Source organism: Phacochoerus africanus, chromosome 8 (assembly GCF_016906955.1).
Source record: "Phacochoerus africanus isolate WHEZ1 chromosome 8, ROS_Pafr_v1, whole genome shotgun sequence".
Lineage (NCBI taxonomy): Eukaryota > Metazoa > Chordata > Mammalia > Artiodactyla > Suidae > Phacochoerus > Phacochoerus africanus.
The window spans coordinates 129,395,917-129,417,955 of NC_062551.1; the positions used below are offsets into that span (position 1 = coordinate 129,395,917).

The 22,039-nt window shown below is 36.4% G+C and overlaps 1 protein-coding gene across 5 annotated transcripts in view; it reads left to right on the top strand.

Annotated features, from left to right (window-relative positions):
* The window catches only part of TTLL7 (tubulin tyrosine ligase like 7), a 156,144-nt gene that overhangs the window by 75,239 nt on the left and 58,866 nt on the right, over positions 1–22,039 (top strand). For all 5 annotated transcript variants that reach the window (XM_047794247.1, XM_047794249.1, XM_047794246.1 and 2 more), the window contains 4 exons: positions 4,539–4,633; positions 13,304–13,451; positions 13,536–13,609; positions 14,648–14,783. In XM_047794247.1, the coding sequence (XP_047650203.1) occupies positions 4,539–4,633; positions 13,304–13,451; positions 13,536–13,609; positions 14,648–14,783 (453 nt within the window). The remainder of the gene's footprint in view (positions 1–4,538; positions 4,634–13,303; positions 13,452–13,535; positions 13,610–14,647; positions 14,784–22,039) is intronic.

The window sequence follows — 22,039 nt, forward strand, 5'->3', positions numbered from 1 at the left end:
AGACTTTAGTACATTTCGGTCATGGTTATAATTATATACAGAAGAAAGCTAGAAGTCATGGGGTCTTACAGTACCCCCATCCATCGTAGACCACATGGCCACAAAATACTATTTATCAAACTTTGTAAGGAAAAGAATACCTGTCTGAATATTTAATGTTTACCAGATTAGTTACATTTTAAGGAACATATTACCATAGACAATAGCATCAACAACCACCTTTTAAGTGGATTCTCTTTTTTTGTTAATGATGTGGAAGTCGAAAAGTACATCTGTAAAGTCAAGGTTTGCAAAAGCAAATTGAATGAATGGTAGGTGAGATCAAGACATTCAAAATGTGTTTTTAGGAAATAGATGTTTCTAATTTGAGGGCTACTGGTTTCATGTGTGTGTATGTTGACTTGGAGCAAATCACGTGTACTCCATTTCCAGTCAAATATAGTCCCGTCAGGTGTTCAAATTTTTCTCTTGCCTGGGTCCTAGAAATAAGATAAATGTGAAGAATTTTGCTTATCACTTTGCTTCCTCCATTCCTTGGAAATGAAAGTGCTTGACTCTGGGTCCTTCACCTTACTAATTCTTAACATTTTCTTTAGTTTTATTTTTTTCCTATTCTTACTTTCCTTTACCTGTATTTTTTGTTTTTTCTTCCTCTGCTACTTGTCTTTTATCCCTGGTGAGATGCAAGAGAAGTGAAGGCACGTGCATGAAGTAAATCTGAAAGGATAGCAAGGGATAATGATTTTATAGATTTTTAATTTATCTGTTTTAAAAAAGACATTTGCCTAATTGGAGCTTTCCATTAGCTTGGTGGATTAGAATTGACTGAACGGTTGATTTCTGTCTTTTTTAAAGGCTTAAAATACCATTGTTTGCATTCATGTTTCTTTGTACTTTATTCTCTCCATCATTTCTAGATCAATAAGAACCACTAAAAACTCCACAATACCAAGAGCTAAATAACATTTATTTTCATCTTCATTCTTTCATCATTTTCAGATCAATTGTAACCATTTAAAAAACTCTGCAATAACCAGCAGCTGTGGTTAATGAACATTTACTATTGCCAAATGGTTAAAAGAATCTTACTTAGGTCTTGTTTCATTGTATTTTCTCCCAGTTACAATCATAGTAGTCCTAATATACACTGCTGAAAACCTTTTGGCGCCATCAAGTGGAATAAGGTAGAGAGTGCCTCTAGAATGTAAGGCACCTTCTGGAATAATTGCAGGCAGTGATTCATAGTGGTAAACTGCACACATTTTCAATCATGGAAAACTTTCTTTTCTTTTCTTTTCTTTTTTTTTAGGGAAAAACTTGGAAATTGAGTGGAAAGTGAATATATTGCTAATACTTTGTGTCTTTGAGTTAATTTCAACAAGTCATTGGGCCAGGTGGTGGAGATAGAAGGAAAATAAGACAGAATACTTATTCTGGTCCAGTGGGGAATCAGATATGTGTTTTATACTAATAGTTACAGGTATAAGTAGAGAACAGGGAGCCAGAACAGAGTGATTAATCTCTCTGTACATGTGTGTATTTGAGAGTTAAAATTTTTGCGAGAGGGAACACCTCAGCAGAGTATTTAAGGCTGTAGAGAGTGGAGTAGGGGCTGGGGACTGGGAAGGTTAGGGTTCAGGTTGAGGGAAAGTACTAGCCAGAGGGAGCAACACTAATTTAGGAGCACAGAATCTACTACGTAAACTTCTTTATGTGTGTAAAATGATTGTGCTTATTTTGATAGATAACTCTGATTTGGATGGTTAATAAATAGTATTTATTAATTTAATTTGCTTTCTAATAATTTTCCTTTTTGCATGCATTTACAAGCTGCTGACCTTTAAGACTCTAATACCTGTGAGTTTTATCTGTTTTACAATTGGCATAGGAAGAACCAAAGAAGCCATTCACATTACAGAGTAGAATTTGGCTGGATTGGAAGCCTAGTTTTCAGTATTTCTTCTGCCAGCCATTTGTGATTCTTTTTCTTTTTTATTTTTATGGCCACACCTGCAGCATATAGAAGTTCCCAGGCGAGGGGTAGAATCGGAGCTTCAGCTGAGGCCTACGCCACAGCCACATCAACACCGGATCCGAGCTACATCTGCGATTTATACCGCAGCTTGGGGCAACGCTGGATTCTTAACCCACTGAGTGAGGCTAGGGATCAAATCTGCATTCTCATGGACACTGTGTTGGGCTCTTTAACCCACTGAGCTAATGGGAACTCCCTCCCATATGTGGTTCTTTTAAAAATATTTTCTTTACCTTTCTCATAAAAGTTAAAATAATTCAAAATGTTAATTGAATTAATTTTTTCTATCTATGTATTAGTTTATTTAATGTGTAGGTAAATTTCTTCATAGACCACTTTCTTTTATATGATAGTAGAGTGAAGAATCTGAAATAGATAAGAGAGGGTCTAGGAGTGCCTCTTTGGCTCAGTGGGTTAGGGATCTGGCATTATCACTGCTGTGGCTCTGGTTACTGCTTTGGTGGCTTGGGTTCAATCCCTGGTCCAGGAGCTTCCACGTGCCTCAGGTGCAGCCAAAAAAAAAAAAAAGAGGGAGAGGGTCTGAGATTGCGTTATACCAATGCCTCACTACCATCCTGGAGGAGAGAGATGCCTAGCAGAATTCCAGACTACAATTTTGGAATGAAACACTAAGGACTTCCATAAAGGTAGATAACATTTCAGTGAATCACTTAATTGCCAGTTCCTAAATGTCTTTTTTTGTTTGTTTGTTAATAATTCTGTTACATGTAGCAGCAAAACTCTCTTTGATAAATTCCAGAGATCTAAATCAGTATCGAATGGTTGAAACTTTTTTTTCATATAAAATATATTACTTTACCCCTTCTTTGCATTTTTTTTTTTTTTTAGTGCCTTCTCTGCACTTGTAAGCAGAAGTACTTGGAACTTGGAAGTAGCAGATTAATAAACTTCCTTTCTCAAATTTACCTGAAATAAATGGATGGTCTTGCAATTACTACTCCCTTCCCCTAGAGACCACATCACACGGAGGGCAGCATGTTCATCACCTTCTAAATCAGAAATCAGCAAAGGCATGTTATAATAAGGCATATCTCTATTTAAAAAAATACAGTTTGGCACTGTGTCTATAAAAGCAGTACCATCAAATGATGGCTTGAAAGATTTTCCCGATTCATTGTTAGGAGAAAAACTTGGATTATAAAATAGTACACTTAATTTAGAGTTGTATTTGGAAGATAAAATGAATATTATAAATATATAATTAGAAGAAATATCTGGAACACCATTTATCAGATGGCTAATAATTTCCTAGGTAGTGGGATTGCAGGTGATCTTTCTGTTGTTTGGCTTCTGTTTACTTTTTCTGCAGTGATCCTGTGCCACGTTTCTAACTAGAGGCATTTGTATTCCTGGCTGCTTTCTTAAGTATAATGTGCCATTTCCTTCAGCTATCAGTTGTAAAATGTGTGCTGTCAGTTATCTTGTCTCTTGTGATGGATTTGCATAAGATAACGCTCTTCTAAGACTGGTTTCCAGCATGTTTGTTGAGATTGCCTGTGGGGTTAGTTGGTCATGAAGCTCAGCTGTAGTTTTGAACTCAGCAGTATTCTCACCAGTTGAATTCTCAGAGTAAGTAATATTCTAAAACATCTGCTAGTACAATTACATTTTCATATCAACAACAAAAATGGTAACAAAACCCAACAATTACAAAGATAAAAACAAAAACAAAAAAACTCTAGCTCTTAAAGTGGCAGTATCTTGTATACTAGATTTCAGGGCGTATGTAGTTACTTCTTATTTTTCATCTTAGTGAAATCCTGGAAATGATCTGGGAAAGTGGAACCATCACAAAAGGCTCTTTAACTCCTGTGAGTTCTTAAACAGTTATAAAATAGTGGTTAGTCTGCAGCTACCTTTAATGGAATCCTCTGAGTAATTTTAATGAAATGAAATATAATGAAAATTGATGAGCTGTTGTTTGATCCAGGTAGATAGAAATAAAATTTATTTTTTAGACAGCAATAGACAAATTCATCTAGAAGATCTGAAAGCAGTGAAGATAGGGCACTGATATTTTAATATGCAAGGTACATACATGTGTATAATTATGACTGTATATAGGTAACACACATATTATTTTCTATTACATTTTTATTCTTATTATTACTGGTCCTCCAACCTTTTTATAAGGGGGAGTCACTTCAAACTTCCTCAAGTTAAAACTTAGAGTGCACGGGAGTAATAGACTGAAGAGAATGGAGGGGAAGGAGAGGGTAGATATGCAGAGTGAAAATCCTGAGCTTCAGCAGCAGGAGGATGGGGTTAGTGATGACAGTCAATTTCTTGTAACTCTGTGACTTAGGTGATGGGGAAGGGAGGTGTGGCAATAGTGACTGGGACATCTACCATATAGAGCTTTGAGATTTATTGTGGAGTCCTTCTATTGGTTGGGGATCCTACATTAGATTAACAAATTTGTACTGAGTATTGATTGACCTACCAACATCTGGTTACTCATTGTTTTCTTTGTAAATTTTAGATCAATCGAGCCCCAAGCTTTGGAACTGACCAGAAAATAGACTATGATGTAAAAAAGGGAGTGCTGCTAAATGCGCTGAAACTGCTAAATATAAGGTAAAGTGTTTCCTCCATCTTTTAGAATTTTTTTCAGCATATTTGGCATAGAACAATTGGCTTGTAAATTTTGTATTCTTTGATTCCATTCTTCAAACCTATTTTTTTCTCTTCTTTTTAAATATCTTTCCCCCTCCTTCTGAACTCTCCTTCTCCGCATATGATTTGAAGCTACAGTAAATATGTTTAGGTTGCATTGTTGGTGTAATTATTTAATATAGAGTATGAGGTGGAATTAGAGAATACCTTAGGACACCCTCTAGATTGTTTTCCTCACCTCACAAGATGAAATTAAAGTACAGATGTCATTCAGGAAGTAACAAATATTTAAACATGCATTTTCTACCTTTCTATCCAGAGGTCTTCCCACTGTATCATGCTGCCTGGGTAAACATAAAAGAGAAGCAGTTAAAGTTAACCTTCCCATGGAAAAGCATGGGCAGGAGTTCCTTCTTTTTATTTTTATTTATTTTTTATTTTTTTGCCTTCTTTTTTTAAGGCTGAATAATATTCCATTGTGTATATATCTATATATATATATATCATGTTTAAAAAATTCATTCATCCATTGATGAACATTTAGGTTGCCTCCATGTTTTAGCTGTTGTGAATAATGATGCAGTTACCATGGGAATGCAGGTATCTCTTTGAATCCTAATTTCAGCTTCTTTGGATATATGCCTAGAAGTGGCCTTGCTGGATGAATGGAATGTTATTAGGCTGGTTGCAGTGTACATGATCATGGATGTCAAATATTTGAAGTGTCATCACATGGGAAAGCTTTTGGTTCATTATGAAAAAAATGTGTTAGAAGTTTAATTGAACTGCTTTCTGAAGTAATGAGCTTTCTGTCATTTTAAGTGTTCAGATAGCACTTATGGTATTGGATTAAAGCAAGTCTGAGGTCATTTAAGCTCAGCAATTTTATGATTTCAGTTGATCCTAATTGTCATTTCAAGAACTCTGAAAGAGTTGTGGGATGCTTCCAAGCAATTTACTCATTCGAAATGTTTCCAAGCATTTGGCAGATGCTTGAGTGAGAGGTGGATTTATATGGAAAACATTATTTTAAAAGAGATTCACATATAAACTTGTTTAGAAAATTTCATTTGACCACTTCTTTTGTATGATCAAAGCATTTGATTTGCCTCAATTCTACTGATATTTTGGTTATCCTGAAAGCAAGGAATAGAAAGGAAAGTTGTAAAAAGGGAAATTTTGTTTAGTTTACACAGGTGTATCAAGCATTTTCGATTATTTAAGCAGTATGCCTATACTTTTGTTGTGTTTACTATTGTTGTGGAAGTTTTACTCTTTTTCATGTCTTTGTACTTTGCCAACAATGGTATTAATTCAGGACATTATCTGTGGGTGTTTTTGATCTTCTGAAAAGTGAGATATGTATGATTTAAGTGAGAAATTTCTAGACCTAAAATGAAGGGAGAGTTGAAATTCATCTTCCTTGTTTTCCTTAGTGTTTTTACACTAAGATAATGTAGCACAATTTTAACGTCTAGAGCATGCTAGTGAAACTTATGTTGTGAATGTGTCTTTTCTCTCCAAGGAGATGGAGCCCTCCATGGGCATACTTGTGTTATCCTTGTATTTCACTGTGGATTGGGGTGGAATAGACATGTCATAGTAACACACAAGAGGAAGTGATAACCCTAGGGAAATTCTTGACAATTTATTAAATATTATTGAATTAACTTTCCTATGAATTGCTTTAATTTTGGATAGAGTAAATTGTTCCATAGTTCCAGAAATTCCCTGTTTACATTCATGTTGATCAGACTATTGGTATGATCTTTTTTTTATTGTGTTACCTCTCTGCTTAAGGACCAAAATGGATTTCTTTTTGCAGCACCTGGTCTGAGCTCCTTTTGTAATGTAACTTAACATCAACTTTTTCATGTTATTACCTATTTCTCTCCAACCCAAACTGTTTCATCAGTTAAGCTGATGACCTCATTATCCCCCACGCCCTTATGTTGCCCATTCCCACTATTTTATTCTGTTCCCCACCCTGAATTCCTTTCCTTACTGTCTGTGACTCAAGTCCCCGTCTTTTATTGGGACAGCTTCCTTTTATTCCAATTTGTCTTTCTTTGAGCAGCAAGAGGAATTCTAGTCTGCAAGTACATGGCTTATCACTTTGTTTACTTTCTTATGTTCTGTGCTCTTCGACTGGATCATGATAGATTTTTCTTTTCAATTTGATTTAAGATCCTTGAAGTCAAGGAGTATATACTTTAGCATTCTACACAATTCATAATGCAATGCTTTACTTACATAAATCATAATACAATGCTTTATGTAATATAATGCTTTATTCATAAGTACGGCATTAGTACAATTAGTGCAATTAGTACAATGTCGGGTACTTATGAATACCCCAGAGTTCATTTTGTTCTCTCTCCAGATATTGTAAACATATACTTTTAGTCTCAAGAAAATCCCGAAGAGTGTAGATTGCCCAGGGTGTTTCATTACCATCCCTGGGAATACAGACCATCATATTGGAGTCAGAATTTATCTCCTTTATACTCGGATGGCACAATATAATTTGAATTCAGATTCAGATAATGTTCTTAAACATTAGACTTGAGGTCTTCAAAGACACTAGGATATGAAAGGGGCTATATGCTGAATAAGTAAAATAATAAACAAAAAATAAATAGTAAAGTAATAAGTAAAAAAATTTTTCCTGTTTTTTTTTGTGGGGTTTTTTGGGTAATAAAAAGGAAAGCCAATCTTGTGCTGTGGCAACATTCCTGGGTTGATAAAAAAGAATCTGTTTTCTTCCAGAAGTATTCTATTAGAATCATTAAAATAGAGTCTAGAAAAGATAGTCATAGTTCTGTGAGTTCTGAAATACTTATTAGTTTAGATCAGATTACCTGGCCATTGTTTGAAACCTGTTCAAGGGTGACAGATGTATGAGGTCTGCAGCGTTTAATGCTACCCTGCCCTTGAGAATTTATCTTCACTGGCCTTCTTTGATACTGTTCTCTGAGTTCTCTTAACTTTCAGCATTGCTCTGTTTCCTCTTACGATTTCACTTTCTTTTCCCTACTTGTCATTTTCTCATGTAATCTTGCCTCAGCCTTCTTTTCTTCTGTGTCAGTTTAAGTCACTTTTGTGGCATCACTTGTGAGTTAGCCACTGGAGTCCCAAATCTGCACCAGTATATAGCAAGGTATTTAGGTTCCTCTTTGAGCCCTCTAGGAGCATTTGCAACTCCCTGCTGACCATGCACACTAGATGCTTCTAGTCTCATAGGGGCTCAGTAAACAAGAAGTGAGTGAGTAAGTGAGCTAGCAAGTGAGGAAGTAAGTAAATGAATGACTGGATGGATGTCCTGATGGCACTTTAAATTTGATATGACCCAAATTGAATTATCTTCTCCTTCAATCATATTTCTCTTGCTGAGTTTCTGCTAAGGAGTTACTTCTAAACTACTTCTAAACTATAAAGGCTAAATCTAATTATATGTTTTATGTACATTTTTAACTTATCCTACAAGCTAGAGATAAAAGATTGAATGAAATTTCCCCTCCTCAAGTAGCTCAGTTATTAAAAAGGACTGCATGGCTCATAGAAATGTACATACAATAATGATCACCCAGATCTAGTTTTCTGACTTTGCCAGAAATCAGAAATGGCAAAATCTATCTGCATCTAGGCCAGAAATCTGGGAGTTAGTCTGACCTCCTCCCTTTATTACGAATCAACAGAATTTGACAAATGTATGGCTTCTCCTTAATTTCTTAGTCTCCTCTTCAAGTTTAAGGACTTCTCATTTCTTTCCTGAACTATTTTATTTATTTCCTTCCTTCCTTCAGCCCTGAACTTCACCCCATTTCCACTCTGTTGCTTTGTAGGTCATTTAACAAATGTTTATTGAGTATCCGCTTACTGGGAATTCAAAGTCTCCCATGATTCCTAGATTTCTGGCTTGGGTGTCTTGTTTGAAAATACGTCATTTACTTAAATAAAGGTTTTAGGTGAGAAACAGACTTATAAGTAATGGGGGAAGGTAGAAATGAAGAGATGATTCAGTTTTAAATGTACCAAGTTAGGCAGAATTGTTAAGTGGGGGATTTGATACACAGGGCCTTAGGGGAGACAGACGTCTATTTGACTGACATCCACGTGTAGATTGCTGTTGAGATGTCGGATGAGAACATACAGATGGAGTGTACATACTGAGAAGTAAAGAGGGGCAAGGGCAGAGCCTGAGGGAGGGATGCCAGCATTTAAAGAGATATTTATAAACTGTAATATTATGATTGGACAGTTTCTACACCATCAGATAAAGCTTAAACATTGCATACAAGGTGTTTTTCATCTTTAGATACAAGATTCCTTTTGATTTGGCCCTTGCATCTCATACCAGTCTGATCTCTTTTTGTTCTTCTCTTTTCCCTGGGTTTGAATTAATTTTTCTAAGAGCTCTTGTGCAGTGCTATTTCACATGTCCATGGTTTTGTGTGTATTCTCATTCTCTCTTTCAGCTCTGTCCCTCTGGTAAATGTCAACTCATTTTAAAAAAGTATAGTAATGTATGCTTAGAATTTACTATCTTAACCATGATAAATGTGCAATTTGGTGGTGGTAAGTACATTCACATTTTTATGCAGCTGTTACCATCATCCTTCTCTAGAACTTTTTTTACTGTGTGAAACTGAAATTCTGTACCCATTAAGCTACCTCCATTGCCCCTCTCACCAGCCCCTGGCAGCCACCATTCCTCTCTTTGTCCCTGTGAATTTGACTACCCTACATACCTCATATAAGTAGAATCATACACTTTGTGCTCTTTTGTGACTACTTTATTTCACTTAATATAATGTCTTCAAAGTTCATCTATATTGTAACATGTGTCAGGATTTCCTTCCTTTTAAAGGCCAAATAATATTCCATTGCATGTATATACCACATTTTTGTCAACTCATTCTTAAATACCTAACTCCAATCTGACTTTCTGTTTGAAGCCTTTGTTGAAGCAAAGTGATTTTCTTCCTCCCTTGCCAGCATGGACTTACTGGCACTTTTTAAATAGCATCCATTGTAACCTGTGCATTTATTCACATGCCATTGCCCTCCACCCCTTTAGACCATTTTAAACTTGAGGGCAATGGCTCTGTCTGTTCATCTTTGTATTTCCTGGGCCACCTCTAGAGCTAGTGCATAGTGAGTAAAATTTGGGTTGGAAGACAAGGATTGGGGAAGGGCATTTCATTGAAAGGTATCTCCTTGTAGTAAGATAAGGGAGGCAAGCACAGCATGTTCAAAGAACTTCCAGAGATTCTGAATTACAGGAGCTGGAGTGTGCAAGGCCAAATGATTAGAAAAGAGAAATCCCTTGGATGGAATCATAGGGTAATGGGTAGTGGAAAAGGCTCCAGAAAGTATGAACAAAACTCCTTAGGTCAGTGGATGGATACAGCTGGATGGAGAAATGTTGACTAAAATGCAGAGTGCATGGAGGTTTTTTTTGGTTTTGGGTTAAGTTTAATTTTGGACTAAGAGTCATTAGTGCTGATTTATACCTAGATTTATAAAAATGCAAACACAGTTCTTAGAATGGCAGTATTCCCAGAAGCCAGAATATGGAAGCATTTCTCTAGGGAAAATGTCTTGGGGTGATTGGCTTTTCTTTGTTTCTAAATGTGTCTGAAAGATTTTCTTGGTGTGATTATTTCTGTTACTCTTCTTTATTGTATGTGCTTGATCCGTATGTGTGTCCGTATCCTTGTCAATGAGTGTCTTGTCTGCCATGGGTGTGCATACAGCTCTATGTTCATTTCTTCTACAGCGTTGTCACCACAGTATTCTCAATCCCTTTCTTAATTCTCCCTATTTCCTGTTATCTCATGTTTAATTTGTCTCCCAATTTCTTTTCTTATCAGTTGTTTGGTCTTTGTTCCTCTCTTGTCTTCTTTTCATTTCTATTCCCCCTTCTGTCTTCTCCTTCCTTAAAATTGTATGCTGTGTAGAAATGATTGTTCTAGATAAAATGGAATATAAAAAAATTTGCAAGTCAAGATCTACCTAAATCACAACATTTCCCCTTTCCACAAACAAAGGAAACTCAGACAAATTTAGTATTTATCCTTGGAAATACGATACTCTCCATTATCCAGCCACTAAAATTAGAAACCTTGTCGTCTTAGGTTCATCTCTTTTTGCTACTCCTCACATCTAATTAATAATAATAACTAATCATCAAGATATATGCATTTTTCCTCCACAATAACCCTTCAATCTTTTCTCTTTCTCTAATCCCACTGCTGCTTCCCTAGTTCAGGCCCTCATGTTTCTTTTCTTTTCTTTTTTTTTTTTTTGGTCTTTTTCCCTTTTGTAGGGCCGCTCCCATGGCATATGGAGGTTCCCAGGCTAGGGGTCTAATCGGAGCTGTAGCTGCTGGCCTACACCACAGCCACAGCAAAACAAGATCCGAGCCACGTCTGCAACCTACACCACAGCTCACGGCAACACCGGATCCTTAACCCACTGAGCAAGGCGAGGGACAGAACCCACAACCTCATGGTTCCTAGTCAGATTCGTTAACCACTGCACCACCATGGGAACTCCAGGCCCTCAATTTCATATTTGCCAGTGAAGTAGATTGTATCTGGGGTTTTTTTTTGTTTTTTTTTTTTTTTGCCTTTTTAGGGCTGCACTGAACCTGTGGCATATGGAAGTTCCTAGGCTAGGCGTCAAATAGGAGCTGCAGCTGCCGGCCTACACCACAGCCAGAACAGTGCTGGATCCAAGCTTCATCTGTGAGCTACAACACAGCTCATGGCAATACCAGATCCTTAACCCACTGAGCAAGGCCAGTGATTGATCCTGCATCCTCATGGATACTAGTTGGGTTTGTAACCCACTGAGCCACAATAGGAACTCCCAGATTCTATCTGTTTTGGTCTATTCAGGCTGCTATAACAAAATACCATAGACTGAGTAGGTTATAAATAACAGAAATTTATTTCTCAGGGTTCTGGATGTTGGTGGTCTAAGACCAGGGTGTCAGCAGGGTTGAATGAGGTCTGCTCCTGGGTTATAGACTTCTCATTGTGTCCTCACATGGCAGAGGGGTCGAGGGAGTTCTCTAGATGCTAAGCCCTTTCAAGAGGATTCCACCTTATGACCTAAGCATCTCCTAAAGGCCCCACCCGCTAATACCATCACCTTAGGGGTTCAGATTTCAACATAATGAATTTTGGGATGGGGATTGGTCACAAACATTCGGATCATAGACCATCTTAATGGCCTGCTTCTTCCTCATCCAATTCTAAGCTACTGTACATATTACCAAGGTATAATCTTTAAAACATGTGGTAAAATTATGTATGCCCTTATCTTTTAAAATTCACTCCCCACCTCCACCAGCTGCCTAAAGTTCAAGTTGAGTCTCAGTAGCCTAGTATTAAAACTTTATAATTAGCTGAGTTTCTTGTATTTACAAATAGCTCCAGCCATACAAAATGACTTGCAATTTTCTGAATATATTTATTCTTTTTCCCAAATTATTCCTTCTGCACGTTCACTTGTTGAACTCCTGCCACTCAAATCTTGGTGTTGTCATGGAAGATAATAGATCAGTTTTCTAACACTCTTGCAAGTTCAAGTTGTGAGGTAGTGCATACTTGAAGCAAAAGAACACTCTGTTATTTAGGGCATTGGCCCCATATTCTTAATGCAATCCCCTGCTGAATTGAATGGGACCTCATGCAGACTTAAGCATGTCTTTTACCAGTCTACACCGGAAGCTGGCTAAATAGCCTCCTTGTACCCTTATCTTTGGTTTACACCTTAATAGGAGCCCTACCAGACTAGTGAAATTGGAAGGCATAGGAATGTAAGCTCAAGAATAAGAACTCCATTTTTTTTTCCTATGGCTGAGGGCAGAGTTGGCTTTGCTTTTCCCCTTTTCCCCAGAGTCCACCTTCTTCCTGCTAGGCCTTTGAGGGTGGGCAATAGGAGTGTAAGTTGGAGGGAGAGGGGAGAAGAGACCTCAGGCTTATCTGATTGTACCAGCTCTGTGGGAGGGAAGAGAGAGAAAAGAGGTTCAGAGGAAAGCAGTCACACAGCAGGACTTTTCTAATAAAAATCAGACTCATTTTTCATGATTGGGCAAAAATGAGAAGGGCTATGCAGATGCTATCAAATAAGCAACAGTTGTTAAGGTGTGATTTCAACTAGAATTGAAAATATGCTAGAGTGTTCAGTGTAAGTGACAATGCTCAAATAGCAACAGAATTGGCTGAAAGAAGAAAAAGGAAAGAGCGTTTATTTAGGATCTGACCTATTAACGTTAGCACGAGTTAATTTTTATAAGAACTCCAGGAGAGAAATGCTGGGGTTAACATTTACAAGATGGGAAAACAGACCCATCAGTCAATTGAGCTAAGATTGTTTAGCCGGTAAGTTGCTATATTTCTCCATTTTATCTTATTATCTTTGAACTTCTATTTACTATATGGAGATCTGTGTTTGATGAATGACTAGACTAGAAGAATGTAACAAATGTGAATATATAAATTTAATATACATTGATTCCTGTCCCCATTGTGTCTCCTCTTCTGCTAATTCTCCTCACAGGGATAAGTTCAGAGCTAATTTGAATTATAGAAGATGGTCTTATGCTTTATATTTTAGGACCAGTGATAAAAGGAGAAACTTGGCTAAACAAAAAGCTGAGGCTCAAAGGAGGCTCTATGGTCAAAATTCAATAAAAAGGCTTTTACCGGGCTCCTCAGACTGGGAACAGCAGAGACACCAGTTGGAAAGGCGGAAAGAAGAGTTGGTATGAAAATTTTAACAACATACCTACAGTTTGAACTGCATAAGTCATTGTCAGGTTTTATTTGTAAAATGTCTTCATTTCTAGAAAGAGAGACTTGCTCAGGTACGGAAGCAGATCTCAAAAGAAGAACATGAAAATCGACACATGGGAAATTATAGGTAACCATGCTTTCATTTTTTTTTAATAGATCAAAGTGAAATATCAAAATAAGGTCTGCATTTTTTAACCTTTTAGGCTTATTTTAAGCACTGTTTATTTCATTCTTAGAATGTCCTTTTTGTTTATTTCCAGAAAGATGAGATAGTCTGCAAGTAGATGGTTCAGACTTTCAGAGAGCTCCTGCTGTGACCTTATTTAATTATAATGTACTATTTTGAGAAAGTCAGGTTTCAGGTCTCTTAGTATTCTTTCTGTCAGTTCAAAGTGATTGCTGTACTTTGTTTTATATTCAGATATATCAGGATCCAGGCAAATAATGAAAATATTTAAAGGGGCCAGGTATGAGACAATGGAAAGGGGTGTGGACTCTGTAGAACTGGACCCCCTCCACAGTATTATGTTTGACAGGAGAGGGGTACCCCTATGCTCTCTGTGTTCTTGGAAAGATTGCCCCTCCTCCCTACCTTTGACATTGAATGAGCAAAATTAGGAGGATTTGGGATCATGGAGCATCCCATGCTCCTGGGATGATGTTTTTTTCCTGGCCTTAATCCTGTCAACAGTAGTGATGAGAATATGTAGCTTTCACCAGATGCCTACCCAGTTCTCTCTACCAAGAGGCAAATTCCACCATGCCCGCAAAATATCACTAGGATTAACCCCTACATTCTTATGTGATCAATAATCACACTAAGCCTAAAGCTTCCAAATTTTCCCTCATCGCCTAAACTCTCTCCAGTAATGCCCAATTGCAATTCTTCAATCACCTCCTCCCAACCAAATATTTATACTGCACCTTCTGGAACTTCATTGTTTAATGATAATTCTCTAGATAAACTTCAGTTTGAATGGGTAATGGATGAACATTTATGTATTTCTCATAACTTTATTCACCTTTATTTCTAACCCCTAGTAAAGGGACTGACACAGAGTAGATGGTCAGGGATTATCTATGCAGTTGACCTTAATTCTTGTGCTATGATGGCTTTTTTTGTTTGTTTGTTTAAACAAGCTGGTTTAATCTGATTTTATTGTAGACGCATTTATCCTCCTGAAGATAAAACGCTGCTTGAAAAGTATGAAAATTTGTTGGCTGTTGCTTTTCAGACCTTCCTTTCAGGAAGAGCAGCTTCATTCCAGCGAGAGCTCAATAATCCTTTGAAAAAGATGAAGGTAAAGGAATGAATCTTTATAAAGAAAAAAAAAAGAATGAAGCCAAACAATATGTCTTTAGAAATAGCCCACCTTATATCCAGATAGAAAAACATTTTACTTTAAAGATGCACTTTCCTTCCATTTTAACAGTTGGTAATGTTTCATAACCAACAAAATGATTCCATGAATAAGATGTTGTCTAAATAGGACAAATTACACAGTAGAGAATGTTGATATTATGTTTTAATCTATTGTAATAAATATCTTATTACAGAGCTGTGTACATGTAATTGAATAAAAAATAGATTTGAAATAACCTAGTGGTTTGTGATGTTCTCATTATTTGGATTGTAATTAACATCATACAGTATTTTTCCAGATACTGCATAGACCTGGCATATGAGAAATAACTGAAACACACACATAGCCATCTGCTTACCTTACTAAAAGGTGTTTCAGCTGTCTATTGTGGTGTAATAAACCATTTCATTTATTTGCTCATTATTCTGTAGCCTTGGCTGAGTGGTTCTTCTGCTGAGCTTGCTCGGAGTGAATTATATATTTGTATTTGTCTGAAAGCTCAACTGGGGGTGGAAATCCAAGATGACTTCACTCGTAAGCCTGGCGTCCCAGTTGAGATAGCTGGACCAATCAGGGAGCAGGCTTGGGGTCTCCATGTAAGGGGGAGTAACCAGATCTCTTAACATGATAGCTCAGGGTTCCAAAGGGATCATTTCAAGAGGACAAGCCCAGCATACAGGCACTAATCAAGCCTCTGCTGGCATCATGTTTGCTAATGTCCCATTGGAGAAATAAGTTTTTATTTCTTGTCTAAACAGTCAGTGGTCTTTAATATGGTTTTCTAGGTAGTCTTTTATATTTACTCATGTGTTTACCCTTTCTTTGTGTTCTTCTTTCCATCATGCAGACCTTTTAAAACTTTATATTTTATATTACTGGAAACCTCCCTAGAGTGATACTCCCAGTATCTTAAATACCTGTTAATTGATTAAAAAATCATGATGGAGTTTATTATATATAGACTTTGTCATGGGCTTTTCACTTAAATTCTGCAACAGAAGGATATAAAGCCATTTTCAAGCTGCCTAGGCCCAGGAGACAGAAGCAGGAGTATTGTATACCTCAGTACTCCTTTCCTTCAAATTTCCCTCTTTTGACGCAGGCAGGCATTTCCACCATTAGAATTATGTTCTCTGGTTTTTGTTTGTTTTTCTTGACCCAGATTGTGAGAGACCTCTGTTCATTTTCCTTCATCTCTTCTATGATGTTATTTATCTCTCCTGTGGATATAGCATCTGTTTCATCTTCTCATCACCCTGCCCCTCTACCTCCACTTTTCTGCTAGAAAGCCTAGACCTAGATTCAAATTCTAGTTCCCCCTTGTGGTAAATTTTGTAATTCGTGGACTAAACTGTTTGATCAATCAGATCACTAAAATAGTAGTATTAAAACTATACTTGACAGGTTGTGAACATAAAATTGAGATTAATTAAAATAGCCTGGTTAAAGTGCCTTGTCACATAATGAATAGGCTTCATATCTTAATTCGCTTCTTTCCTCTGTTCTTCAAAATCTAGTTAAAATGTCACCACTTTGCCTGCTCCATTCCATTGGTCTGTGAGCTTATTCTTATACAACTATCACACAATCTTCCTTACTGTTGCTTTATATTAGCATTAAAATTAGGCAGTGTGAGTCCTCACATTTATTCTTTTAAAAACTCTTTGGCTTTTCTAAGTCCTTCAGTGCTTTCATACAAATTTTAGAATCAATTTGATTCTAAATTTTGATTAATTTTTTAATTACAAAAAAATTTTAATTGAGACTGAAGAACCTATAAAACAATTTCTGAGGAAAACAATACTGCCTTCTGATCCATAAATATGGCATATCTCCTCATCTACTTTGTCTTTAACTGCTATGTTGGTAGTTTTCAGTGTATAGTTCTTGCATATCTTTAAATTCTTAAGTATTTGGTGTTTTTGCTACTGTTGCTGATAATAGTTTGTAATTCTTTTGTTTTTTAAATTTGTTGCTAGTATGTAAATATTGGGTTATTTTTGTATATTGGCCTTATATATAGCATTTTTATATATTGTATTTTTACGAACTGTATTTCAAATTAGTATTTTTTGATTTTTGGTTACTTTGAAGTTTGTTGCTTAATACATTTTAAAAGTTCCAATTTCGGAGTTCCTGTCATGGCGCAGCAGAAACAAATCCAATCAGGAACCACGAGGTTGCGGGTTCGATCCCTGGTCTCGCTCAGTGGGTTAAGGATCCAGTGTTGCCATAAGCTGTGGTGTAGGTCGCAGACGCGGCTCAGATCTGGTGTTGCTATGGCTGTGGTGTAGGCTGGCAGCTGTAGCTCCAGTCGGACCTCTGGCCTGGGAATCTCCATATGCCGCAGATGTGCGGCCCTAAAAAGCCAAAAAAACAAAAACAAAAACAAAAAAACCCCAAAAAACTTCCAGTTTTATTTTTGGTAAGAATTTCTAGTTTAGCTCATTGGTGTTAGAAAACATATTCTCACTTCTGTCTTGTAAAATAGTGACTTGCTTTAACTCAATATAGTGCTTATTTTAGTGAATGTCTTAAATCTACTTGAAAATAATGCGTATGCTATGGTGATGGTTATAGAGTTTTATGCATATAATTTAAGTAAATTTGGCTATTAGAGTTTTTCAGATATTCTATAACCTTTCTAATTTTGGGGCTTGCTTTTTCTAGCAATACTGAGAGATGTTTTTGTTTCATACACTTTGAAGTTACAGCATTGTCTTTTTATTTTTTTTATTTTTTGTTTTTTTTTAATTTTTTTTTTTTGTCTTTTTGCCATTTCTTTGGGCTGCTCCCGGGGCATATGGAGGTTCCCAGGCTAGGGGTCGAATCGGAGCTGTAGCTGCCAGCCTACGCCAGAGCCACAGCAACGCAGGATCCAAGCCGTGTCTGCAACTTACACCACAGCTCACGGCAACGCCGGATGGTTAACCCACTGAGCAAGGGCAGGGATTGAACCTGCAACCTCATGGTTCCTAGTCAGATTCGTTATCCACTGCGCCACAACGGGAACTCCAGCATTGTCTTTTTAATAAATTTATCCTTTATGTTTTATCATTATGAAATGTTGAAATGTTTATCTTTCTCTTGGGTAATATTTCTTCACTTGAAATTTACTTTGTGTGATTAATATAGCCATAGTAGTTTCTTTTTTATGATTACTGGTTTGGTGGCATATCTTTTCCATCCATTTTTCATCCCATCTGTGTTCTCTTATATTTAAAATATCTCTGGGAAATAGCATATAATTGGGTCATATTTGTTTTAAAATCTGTCCTGTTACTATTTTTTTTAATCATTTCACATGTTTATTTATATCCCCCCTTTTGCTCTCTGTTCTGTATTTATCCCACCTATTCATTATTTCAGTGTTGCTTCTCTCCTTCATTTTTTTTAAATCAATGACTCTTCTATTATACTATTTTATCTTTTCTAATTGGCTTTTAGTTATATTTCTAACATGATTTTTTTCTCAGTAGAAATTATAGCATGCTTCCTTTAATCATATCACATATTTTACTCCTTTTGTGTTCTTCATTCCTTCATATGGATTCATGCTTCTGACAAAGGGCATCTTCCTTCAGTTTGAAGAAACTGTTTTTAGTATTTCATATTCCTTGTAGTGTGAGTGTGGTCATGGTGAATTCTCTCTCTCTCTTTTTGTAATTGTCATTTATTCTGCCTTTACTTAAAATGATGCTTTAACTGGGTATAGAATTCTGTCTTGGCAGGTTTTTTGTTTTGTTTTGCTTTGGTTATGCCTGCATCATATAAAAGTTTTCTCAGGCCAGGAGTTGAACCCACTTCATGGCAGTGACCCAAGCCTTAGGGACAGCACTGGGTCCTTAACCAGATGTACCACAAGAGAACACTTTGGGAGGCTTTTTATCCCAGCATACCTGAATGTCTTATGTTTTTGTCCTGCTTTTTTCTTTATTTTCAAAATTTTGACTTTGATGTGTCTATGTGTGGTTTTCTTTGTCTTCACCCTGCTCATAGTTTTCTTAACTTCCTGAAGCTGTGGGTTCATCTCTTTAATTGGTTTTAGAAAATTTTCCTTTGTTACTTCAGATTTTTTTCCTGGCTTACTTTGTATATTGTCTTTTTATGGGACTCTAATTATACATATTAGATCATTGGGCAGCATCTCGTATGCACTTGGACCTATGTATCCACCAGTTCTGCATCTGTGGATTCAACCAAATATAGAGTAAAAGTATTTTTAAAAAGTTCCAGAAAGTTCCAAAGAGCAAAACTTGAATTTGGCATTTCCCAACAACTACTTACACAGCACTTGTGTTCTATTTACAGCTATTTACATGGCATTTACTTTGTGTTATGTATTATAGGCAATCTAGAGATAATTTAAAGTATACAGGAGGATGTGTGTAGGTTATATGCAAATACTGTACCAGTTTATATGAGGAAGTTGAGCACCCACAGATTTTGGTATCTGCAAGAGGTCCTGGAACCAATCTCCATGGATGCTGAGGGAAGATGTATTTCTGATGCTCTGTTCTAGTTTCCTTTCACTCTTTCTCTCTCCCCTCATCACTCTTGCTATTCCACTCCCTTGCTCTTTCTGTCCTTCAGTTTGGATAATTTCTATTGACATATCTTTGCTGTGTCCAGTCTGCCAATAAGCCTATCCAATCACTTCTTAATTTTAGATGATATTCAAGAATGTCAAGAATGTCCATTTAGCTTTTTGAATTCTGTTTTTCTGTTAAAATTCTTCATCTTTCATTCATTTTGTTCATTTTCTCTATCACTTTTATTTAACATGTATGTAATGGTTATTTTAAAATCCTTGTCTATTAATTTTAATATCTGGACCATTTATGGACTTGCTTTTATTGATTTTTTTTCCTTTTGATTATGGGTCACATTTTTATGTTAGTTTGAATGTTCTATGATTTTTATTTGTTATACAGACATTGTATATTAAAAAATCATGTAGCTCCAATTGCGGCCCAGTGGTAGCAAATCCAACTAGTGTCCATAAGGATGAGGGTTTGACCCATGGCCTCCCTCAGTGGTTTAAGGATCTAGCATTGCTGTGAGCCATGGTGTAAGTCACAGACACGGCTTGGATCTGGCATTGCTGTGGCTGTGGCATAGGCTGGAAGCCACAGCTCCAATCTGACCCCTAGCCTGGGAACTTTCATAGGTGTGGCCCTAAAAAAAATCATAAAAATTGAACTGATATTATTTTGCCCAAGAGAAAGCATATCTTTCTTCTTCAGGGCACTAGGGTCAGGGGCTAATCACTTTGAGCCAAAGAAAAGTTTTAAAAAATCAAAAATCAACAAGTCAGCCTTCATCAAACTTAAAAGTTTCTGCACAGCAAAAGAAACAACAGAATGAAAAGGCAGCCTATATAATGGGAGAAAATTTTTGCAAAACATATATAGGATAAAGGTACGGAACTCATACAACTCAATAACACAAAAAATACAAACATTAAAATGAGCATAGGGACTAAATAGACAAATTTCCAAAGAAGAAACCCCAGGGGCCAAGAGGTATATGAAAAGATACTTAACATCACTAGTCATCAGGGAAGTGAAAATCAAAACCACAATGAAATATCGCCTCACACTTGTTGGAATGGTCATCATCAAGAAGACAAGAGGTAGCAAGTGTTGGTAATAAGATGGAGAAAAGGGGATCCTTGTACTCTTATTGGTGGGAATGTAAATTTGTTCAGCCACTAAGGAAAAGAATATGGAGGTTCTGCAAAAAACTAAAAATAGATGTACGATATGATCCAGCAATTCCATTTGGGGGTATACCCAAAGGAAATGAAAACAAGATAACAGAGAGATAAATGCACTCCCATATTTATTGCAGCATAATTCACACTAGCCAAGTTATGGAAACAACCTAAGTGCCCATCAGTGGATGAATGGATAAAGATGTGATATTCAGGCATGAGAAAGAAGGAAATCCTGCTATTTGTGACAACATGGATGGACCTTGAGGACGTTATGCTAAGTGAAATAAGTCAGAGAAAGACAAATACTATATGATATCACTTATATGTGGAATCTGAAAAAGTCAAATGCATGAAAACAGAGAGTAAAATGGTGTTTACCATCGCTGAGGGTGTGGGGAAATAGGGGAGATGTCATTTAAGGGTACAGTCTTATAACTAGTAGTAAATACGTCCTAGGGTTCTAATGCCACAGTGTAGTGAACATAGACAATGATATTCTTATCATTAAAGCTATTTACTTAAATTATTTCAATCACAAGAAAGACATAATTATGTGATAGAGGAACTATTGTTAAAATGAAAATTATATGAAATATATAAATGTATCATATCAACATGTTTAATACTTTATACAATGATATATATCAATATATTTCAACTAAAAAGTTAAAAATAAAAGTTGATCTGGGCTTAGGCTGGATTGTAGAAATTTGCTTTAGTTTACCTCTGGTGCCTAAGGCCTTGAGGGTGAAATCTATTCAGTGTCTATTATAAGCCTCATTCTCTATTTATATCTAAGAACTGTAAGGCTACAGATAATTATTTCTGGTTTTCCATCCATGCCTCTATCCTATTCCACTTGCTATTGGAGAGTCCCAACAGGTGAAGCCCCAAATTCTGTGGGGCTTCTCTGCCACACTAGCCCATGTGACCTTTGAAAACTCAATTAAAAAACAAAACAAAACAAAACTCCATTAAATTCTCTATCCCCACAGAATCTCTCTGCCTGATCTCTGCTCATCTGTGTCTGGAAGTGATGAATGACCCCAAAGTAGAAAGTTGCCACTTATCATCTAGAGAATAGTTTTCCATCTCTGTTATAATTCCTTTTATACCTCTTTTATCCACAGCTATCTGATGTCTTAAAAATATCATTGTTTAGTTTATCATCTTTTATTAGGTATTATGATGAGTATATTCTATGATGAGGTCATTTGTCTATATGATCTTCTTTTTCCTAAGCAGAAGAACTCCTTACTTGTTATCTGTCTTGTGCTGCTGTCTTTGGAATGCATTGTAAGATTATTATTTAATCAAAACTTTATAACAAGAGTATTTTGGCTCTTTAATAGCTAAATCTTAGATTGGGATGAAGAGTAAATTATTTTACAAATTTCCATTGCACAGGGAGATTTCTTGTTTCTTTAACTTCCCCATCTTTTTAAAAAGAAACACAGATATAAATCCTAGATGT